The sequence below is a fragment of the Crocuta crocuta genome, unplaced genomic scaffold (assembly GCF_008692635.1).
Source record: "Crocuta crocuta isolate KB4526 unplaced genomic scaffold, BGI_CrCroc_1.0 scaffold296, whole genome shotgun sequence".
Taxonomy (NCBI): domain Eukaryota; kingdom Metazoa; phylum Chordata; class Mammalia; order Carnivora; family Hyaenidae; genus Crocuta; species Crocuta crocuta.
The window spans coordinates 409,313-418,044 of record NW_027530504.1 but is presented as its reverse complement, the minus strand read 5'-3'; the positions used below and the strand labels follow the sequence as shown (position 1 = coordinate 418,044).

General features: G+C 48.5%; 1 protein-coding gene across 1 annotated transcript in view; it reads left to right on the top strand.

The window, feature by feature from the left end:
- Positions 1–7,805, top strand: part of ISY1 (ISY1 spliceosome associated protein) — a 15,999-nt gene extending 8,194 nt beyond the window's left edge. The window contains exons 7-9 of the mRNA XM_077766867.1: positions 4,184–4,301; positions 6,466–6,588; positions 7,648–7,805. Coding sequence (XP_077622993.1) covers positions 4,184–4,301; positions 6,466–6,588; positions 7,648–7,805 — 399 coding nt within the window. The remainder of the gene's footprint in view (positions 1–4,183; positions 4,302–6,465; positions 6,589–7,647) is intronic.
- The last annotated feature ends 927 nt before the right edge of the window (positions 7,806–8,732 follow it).

The following is an 8,732-nucleotide window of genomic DNA, read 5'->3' as shown; positions in this document are numbered from 1 at the left end:
TGTGTCTCCCTCTCTCTTTGCCCCTCCCCTGCCCAAGGTCTGTCTGTCTGTCTCTCTCTTTCCCTCAGAAAAAAACATTAAAAAAAAAAAAAAAAGAGTCAGATGCTTAACCAACTGAGCCACCCAGGCGCCCCAATCTCATTCTTTTTCATGGCTGAGTATTCCATTTTACACACACGCGCGCGCGCACACACACACACATGAACACACACCTTCATTATTCATCAATCAGTCCATGAACAGTTGGGTTGCTTCCTTATCCTGGCTATTGTGAATAATGCTACGATATTAGGAGTGCGTATTATCTTTTTGACTCAGTGTTTTCATTTTTCTTTAGGCGGATTCCCAGTAGTGGAATTACTGGATCATAGGGTAGTTCTGTTTTTAATTTTGAGGAACCTCCACGCTGGTTTCCACAGCGGCTGCGCCAGTTTGCATTCCCACCAGCCGTGAAAGAGGTTCCTTTTTCCCCCACATCCTCGCCAGCACCTGTTGTCCTNTTTTTAATTTTGAGGAACCTCCACGCTGGTTTCCACAGCGGCTGCGCCAGTTTGCATTCCCACCAGCCGTGCAAGAGGTTCCTTTTCCCCCACATCCTCGCCAGCACCTGTTGTCCCTTGTGTTTTTGACACTAGCCGTGCTGAGAGGTGCCCAGGGTGTATCATTGTAGGTCGGATTTGCAGATATATTCTCCCAATTAGTAGCTTGTCTTTTTGTTTTACTGTTTCCTTTGTTCTGCAGAGGCTTTTTATTTTGATGTAGTCACAATAGCTTATTTTTGCTTTTGTTTCCCTTGCCTCAGGACACATATCTAGGACAATGTTGCTGTGGCCGATGTCAGAGAATTCCGTGCCTGCGCCCTCTTCTAGGATATTTGTGGCGTCAGGTCTCACATTCAGGTCTTTCATCATGTGGGGTGTATTTTCGTGTACGGTGTCAAAAAGTGGCCCAGTTTCGTTCTTCTGCATGTAGCTGTCCAATTTCCCCAACGCTGTTTATCGAGGAGGCTGTCTTCCCATTTTGCCTATTCCAGCCTCCTGTGTCGTGCGTCAGCTGACCGTGTAAACCTAGGTTGGTTTGTGGGCTCTGTGTGTGTCCCGTTGACCTGTGTGTCTGTGTCTGTGCCACTGCCATTCTGTTTGGATTATTAAGTTTTGTAGGATATCTTGAAATCTGGAATTCAACTTTGTTTTTGTCAAGATCGCTTTGGCTATTCAGGGTCTTTGTTCTACACAAGTTGTAGCATTATTCGTTCTAGTTTTGAAAAGTGCTGCTGGTATTTCGGTAGGGATTGCATTAAATCTGCAGGCTGCACTGAGGCACATGGACATCTTCACAGCATTAATCCTTCCGGTACCTGAGCGTGGGATATCTTCCCGTTTCGTTTGTCATCTTTAATTTTTTCCATCAGCGTTTTACAGTTTTCAGAGTCCAGGTCTTTCACCTCCTTGGGCAAGTTTATTTTATAAATTTTTGGTGCAATTCAACATAAATGTTGTAATATATTTCTTTCAAGAGTTCTTTTTTTTAATGCTTAACAATTTTATTTCCATTTTCTATGTGTAAAAGTGATACATTTAGGCTTTTAGTTTCACAAGATGAGAAGAGTTCTGGAGATTTTTGGTGGTGAGGGTTACATGCTATTATGAATGTACTTAATATCACTGAACTTGTCCCTAAAAAGTATTAAGAGGGGTGGCGCCTGGGCGGCTCAGTTGGTTAAGTTAACTCTGGATTTTGTCTCGGGTCACGATCTCACGGTCTGTGGGTTCAAGCCCCGCCTCGGGCTCTGCGCTGGCGGTGCAGAACTGCTCGGGATCCTCTCTGTCTCCCTCTCTGTCTGCCCCTCCCCAACTTGTGCGCACGCGCAAAGTAAACAAACTTTAAAAAAAAGGTTAAGATGGTAAATTTTGTTACATGCATTTTGCCACGTTAAAAGCACACAGAAGAATAGTACATTTAACACTAAGTTCAGAAAAGTGTAAAGAACCATGACAGCACTCAGTCCCGGTGCTGCCACTTGAGTAGCTGCTGCTGCTGTTTGTCCCATGAGTGCCCCGACTGAGCTCACACTCCCTGCGTGTGCCGCTTTGGTTGTAGGATTTGCGCTTCTTAGTTTGAATCTACACAGGATTGCCTGTGTAGATACTACAGAGTTTTATGCAAAAAAAAAAAAAAAGGAAAGAAAAGAAAAAATAATAAAAATTGTAAAATACTTAAATATTTGTTATATTCTATGCATACTACACAGAAATCACTACGACCGACCTTCTCCATTTATCTTTCTAGCATTTATTTTCTATGCACATATATGTTTATTTCTTTTTTAAAAAAATTTTTTTTTTTTAATGGTTTTATTTATTTCTAGGAGAGAGAGACAGCGTGAGCAGGGGAGGGTCAGAGAGAGAGGGAGACACAGACTCTGAAACAGGCTCCAGGCTCTGAGCTGGCAGTCAGCACAGAGCCCGACGCGGGGCTTGAACCCACGAACCGCGAGATCATGACCTAAGCGAAAGTCGGACGCTTAACCGACTAAGCCACCCAGGCGCCCCCATATATGTTTATTTCTACAGAAAGTCTTTCTTATTCTCACTATATGCTTCGTTCACTTAACAGTATATCAGGAACATACTTTCATGTCAATAATCATTTACATCATCATTTTATTTTTATTTATTTTTAAGTTGGCACTATGCCCAACGTGGGGGGCTTGAACTCACCACCCTGATCTCAAGGGTCACATGCTCCATTGACTCACCAGCCAGGCTCCCCCATCATCATTTAAAAAACATTTTTGAAGGGCGCCTGGGTGGGTGGCTCAGTCGGCTTAGCGTCCAACTCTTGTACTCGGCTCAGGTCATGATCTCGCGATTTGTGGGTTCAAGCCCCGCATTAGGATTCTCTGTCTCCCTCTCTCTGCCCCTTTCCCATTCTCTCTCACTCTCAAAAGAGTAAATAAACATTTTTTAAAAAAGGATTTTTGAGAAAGTTGTAAAATTAGTACAGAGAATTCTTATATACCCTTCATACATTTTCCAGATTTGGGCCTTTTTCCTGTATTTACTTTGTCATTTTCTGTGTGTACGTTGAGATTTAACACATCATCCTTTGTAACCCCTTATACGTAATGTCTCTTGTATGTATTTGCTCTCTTTCTTGTTTTTATTTTTTTCTTATTAGAGCATGTGAGCAGGGGAAAGGGGGGAGAGAGAGAGAGAGAGAGAAAGAACCTCGAGCAGGCTCCATGCTCAGCATGCAGCCCAGTGCAGGGCTGGATCCCATGACCCTTCGGTTGTGACCTGAGCTGAAATCAAGAGAGAAACGCTCAGCTGACGGGCCCCTGGTGCCCCCTCTGTGCGTGTTTTCTAAGAGGAATGTTCTCTTCCGTAATCGTGATAGAGCTATCAAGTGTAAGGCAGCTAACTCTGATGCAGGCGTTTTGTGTGACCTACTTGGCTATTCCACAGATCTCCCCAGGAATATCCTTCTGTCGTCCTACAGCCCTAGGCCAGGGCCACCGTGCTTCATGCCCTTGTCGACATCGTCGTTTCTAATGGACAGAATTCCCTCTTCAGGACGAATTTCATTTGTCTTGTACTGTTCATCAGTTAGCTTGTTGGCAATTGTATTTGGAGTTGTTTTTTGGTTTTTGTTTTTTATTTTTTTAATAGTTTTTATTTATTTTTGAGACAGAGAGAGACAGAGCATGAGCGGGGGAGAGGCAGGGGGGGAGGGAGACACAAAATCCGAAGCAGCTCCAGGCTCTGAGCTGCCAGCACAGAGCCCGATGCGGGGCTCGAACCCACGAACCGCGAGATCATGGCCTGAGCTGAAGCCGGACGCCTAACCAACTGAGCCGCTCAGGCGCCCCGTGTTTTGAGTTTTTGTCACTTATGTCCTATTATAAGTGTTTTCCCAGGGAGGTATAGGAGTTTCATAAGAATGATCGGTTTTAAGTTATAGAACATACTCCATCTCTGACGATGCTGTAATTTACTTAAATCATTCTCTTGCTCTTAGGCATTTAGGTTGATTTTAATTTACACAAAAAAGTCCCTGAATCGTTTTCTGTGTACATCAGTATCTCCCCACATTTAGTGTTATTTTCTGAAAATACATTTGCAAACATGGAAATGGTGGGTTAAGGGATCAGACCCATTTTCTCTTTTTCCTTCCCAATAAGAAAGTTGGCCCTAAGATGCTGGATCATGAAGGAAAAGAAGTCCCCGGGAATCGAGGGTACAAGTACTTCGGAGCGGCCAAAGATTTGCCCGGTGTCAGAGAGCTGTTTGAGAAAGAACGTAAGTACCGCCAGTGTTCGTGAGGGTCTTAGCCCTGACTGCCGGCTGGCCCGTCACAGCCCCGCGCTGCGCGCTCCGCTGTTGCGCACCGTGCTGCTGTCAGGGTCCTTGTTCCCGCGAGTTAAATGAGAAACTTTAAATCCCGGGAGTTGACTTCACAGCCCAAGGCACCCGGGTGGGGCTGGGCGACGACTGCAGAATTGATGGGTGCCGGAGGCTCGCGCCTTCGCCGTGTCCTCGCGCCCCCAGGGCCCACTCTGATGCTCGTGCACATGCGGTCCCGTCGCAGTTACGTACTAGTTGAAAAAGGCTCTGGCTGAGGAACGAGCAGAAGCCTGGGCCGCACCCCGGTAGGCACAGAGGGAGCCGCGCGGAGCTGCTCTGTGCGGCCTCGGGCCTGGTGCCCTCGCCTGGCCTGCCTTTTCCCTCCGTGGCCGTGGGGACAAGTAGTCGAAACGCTCTAGAAAAAAGTGTGAGACTGACCGTGTCCTCAGCACTCCTGGTGCTCTGCGCGCTTCCCTTCCAGTCAGCCTCTGTTTGTTTAAAGCTCTAATTCTACCTGTATTCAGCCCTGCACTTTTTTTTTTTAAGTTTACTTATTAATTTTGAGACAGAGAACCAGTGAGGGAAGGGCAGAGAGAGGGAGACAGAGGGTCTTCTCTGCGCCGTCAGCACAGAGCCCGACGTGGGGCTTGAACCCACAGACCGTGAGACCATGACCTGAGCCCAAGTCGGTCATTTAACCGACTGAGCCACCCAGGCGCCCCAAGCCCTGCTTACTTTTAAACAAATTATGCCCAGACTGGTTTTGCCTGCGTTATTAACACCACTTAAAATTCATTCAAGGGGTACCTGGCTGGCTCGGTCGGTGGAGCGTGTGACTCTTGATCTTGAGGTTGAGTTCGAGCTCCACGTTGGGTATAGAGATTACTTAAATATAAAATCTTTAAAAAAAATCTTAAAAAAATATTTAAAAAATAATAACTCAAAATCTAAGTATCATACTGTTCGTTGTGAAAATAATACAGTTTTATTACAGAGATGCTGTAAAACACAGAAACTCAGAAAAACAACCGCCTATATTTTCCCATCTGTAGATGACAGTTGACCTATCGGGCCATATTTCCTTGTAGTTTGTAAAGGGAAATGACAACCCAACAGGTTGGTCAAAGAATCAAAGCTGATCATTTAAGAAGAAAAAATTCATATGTATAGGGGGCGCCTATATAGATATGAAATTGATCATTGAATTCAATCACTGATTGAAATTTTTTGTAATGTTTACTTATTTTGAGAGAGACAGACAGACAGACAGACGGTGCACAGGGAGGGGCAGAAAGAAAGGGAGAGAGAGAAGTCCAAGCAGGCTCTGCACTGTTAGCGCAGAACCGGACATGGGGCTTGATCCCATGAACCGTGAGATCGTGACCTGAGCCAAAATCAGGAGCGGGACCCTCGACAGACTGAGCCCCCAGGCGTCCCGCTAATTGAAATTTTTATACATGTGAATTTTTTCTACTGAAATGATGAGCTTTTAGTCTTTCAGCTATCTGTTAGGTCGTCATTTCCCTTTTGATTTTTTTTAAGTTTTTTTTCTTTTTAAGTGATCTCTACACCCAATGTGGGGCTCAAACTCACCACCCCCAGATCAAGAGTTGCGTGCTCTGTCAGCTGAGCCAGCCAGATGCCCTCCGTTTTGATTTTCAAGAATTTCTTAAACATCCTGGATAGTAACCCTTATTCTGAGATTATTTTCCTTAGGGCTTTCTCATTTATCTTTTTTGTTTCCTTGTAGTTTCTCTTATCTATATACTTAACGTTTTCCTATCTTGTTTTTTTCATTTAACATGACATTTCCTATGTTATCAAAACGTCTTGGGGAATAGCAAGAGAGGGACCTTCAGATTCTCAGTCTTACATCCTGCAGCGTACAGCCCTCCACTCTGTAAATAATGCGCATCTAAATAGACCCATTGGGTTAAAGTTTTCAAAACGGACTTTGGAAAGGGCTGTACCACTTAAGGTAATTCCATGGCCAGTCCAGAGAGGTGCCTACGTCGCGGCGTGGCACGCTCCGTGGCCACGTGGCCTTGTCCGGGATGAAGGCGCGGGCGTGGTATGAGTGTGGAGGGCCACCGGGCTGAGCTCGTGTCGTTTCTCTTAGCCCTTCCCCCTCCAAGGAAGACACGCGCGGAGCTCATGAAAGCGATCGATTTTGAATACTACGGTTACCTCGATGAAGACGACGGTGTCATCGTGCCTTTGGAACAGGAATATGAGAAGAAATGTAGGTCTCCGAGCCTTTCGTTTCGCTCCAGACGGCCTCCGGCTTCTGGCCCGTCCTTTGAAAACGGGTGTTTCAGTAGTGCCGTGGCCGGAAATGGGTTGGTTTCATTGCCGAAAATTCCTTCAGAGGAAATGGTCCGCACATGGCCTAACCCCCAGTAACTGGGACGCAGTCGGGGCTGGGCTGGGCCAGAGCAGTGGGCGGGGGGAGGGCAGGGGTGACATCGGACCTGCCCCCTGTCACCCAGAATTCATCACCTAGATTCCTTCCCGCGTTGGCCTCTCTTGCAGTCAGGAAGCGNCTGGCCCGTCCTTTGAAAACGGGTGTTTCAGTAGTGCCGTGGCCGGAAATGGGTTGGTTTCATTGCCGAAAATTCCTTCAGAGGAAATGGTCCGCACATGGCCTAACCCCCAGTAACTGGGACGCAGTCGGGGCTGGGCTGGGCCAGAGCAGTGGGCGGGGGGAGCCCAGGGGTGACAATCGGACCTGCCCCCTGTCACCCAGAATTCAACACCTAGATTCCTTCCCGCGTTGGCCTCTCTTGCAGTCAGGAAGCGATGCCTGTTTAAGTAGCTTTTAGATCTGCCGTGAGCACAGCCAGTAGGTCATCAGCGTTGAGCAAGGTGGGCGTCTCTTTCTGAGAGCCGCTTCCCTGCCACGCCCTGTGCCCGGTGTTTCGGGGCCAGTGTCCTGAAGCCCCGTGCCAGCCCCGTGAGGACGCAGTTAGCCCCGATCCCCCTGGCGTGTGGAGCTAGGGCTTTGGGCGCAGGTGGTCAGGAGCCTGAACCCTTTCCAGCGCGCCGTTCCGCTCCGTCTTCTTTGTCACGGAGGCCTGTCGGGAAGTCACTCGGGTCCTTGAACTGGGGATGATCTGGGGACTTGCCCGGAGACGCCGCCTTGTGACTCGCAGCTGGGCCTGTGGCGTGACCAGACTCCCTGTCGTGCTGCACGCCCGCTGCCAGGGCGGGCGGAGGGTCCCCCTCTTCCGAGGGGACGCATGGGCCTCCCGCCGCGTTGCGCAGAGAGCTGACTTAGGGGCCTGCTCTCCCATGGCTCCAGTCAGGGCCGGCTTGGTGGAAAAGTGGAAAGCAGAGAGAGAGGCCCGGCTGGCCAGAGGAGAAAAGGAGGAGGAGGAGGAAGAGGAGGAAGAGATCAACNTGCTCCCGCGCTCCCTCCTCCCCGCGCGCCTCCCCCGACACTCGTGCTCCCGCTCTTGAGCAGTTTACAAACAAGGAGGGGATAAAAGTCTCCCTCCTCCGGCCCTGGGTACCTTGAGCTGCTATGAGGGGCCTGGCCCGTCACGGAGGAGCAAAGGCACTGGTCNGAGAGAGAGGCCCGGCTGGCCAGAGGAGAAAAGGAGGAGGAGGAGGAAGAGGAGGAAGAGATCAACATCTATGCTGTCGCCGAGGAGGAGGTACGGGGGTGGCGGAGGGGGGCAGCTGCTCGCTGCCATCTGCTCGGAGCCACGAAGGCTGGGCCTTGGGAGAATCGGGGGCCTGGTAGGCAGGCTCAGTCCACTGGCGAGGGGTCAGGGCCAAAGCCCAGCTCTGCGAATTGAGCTTCCTGGGCTGGAAGATGGATGTGAGGATCGCCTCTCAGCATCCCAGGGAGGGTTCTAGAAGGCAGTGGCCGTCAGCACTTTGTGAACTGCTTTACACCGGCCTTACTGGCTGCGTCTTAGAGATAGGCCCTCCTGAGTGTACTGCTGTGGGACTTAGGGGCGCATTTGATGCCATACGAGTGATAGCCCGTGTGCCCATCATTCTGTTTATTTAGTCACTTATTATTATCATCATGTTTTCAGGCTTAATTATGTATCTATCGTATTAGTTGCTTATACATTACAAAGCATCACAGATTGTGTGGCTTAAACACCAGAGATGGATTTACTCGGAGTTCTAGAGGCTAGAAATCTAAGATCAAGGTGTCAGCAGGGTAGGCCTTGTTATTTATTTTTGTTTTTATATTTATTTTTTAATTTTTTATTAAAATTTTTTTTGTAATGTTTATTTTTGAGAGAGTGCGAGGGCCACCTGGGTCGCTCAGTGGGTTGAGCGTCCGACTTCGGCTCAGGTCATGATCTCACGGTTCATGGGTCCGAGCCCCACGTCGGGCTGTGTGCTGACAGCGCCCCCCAGGCACCC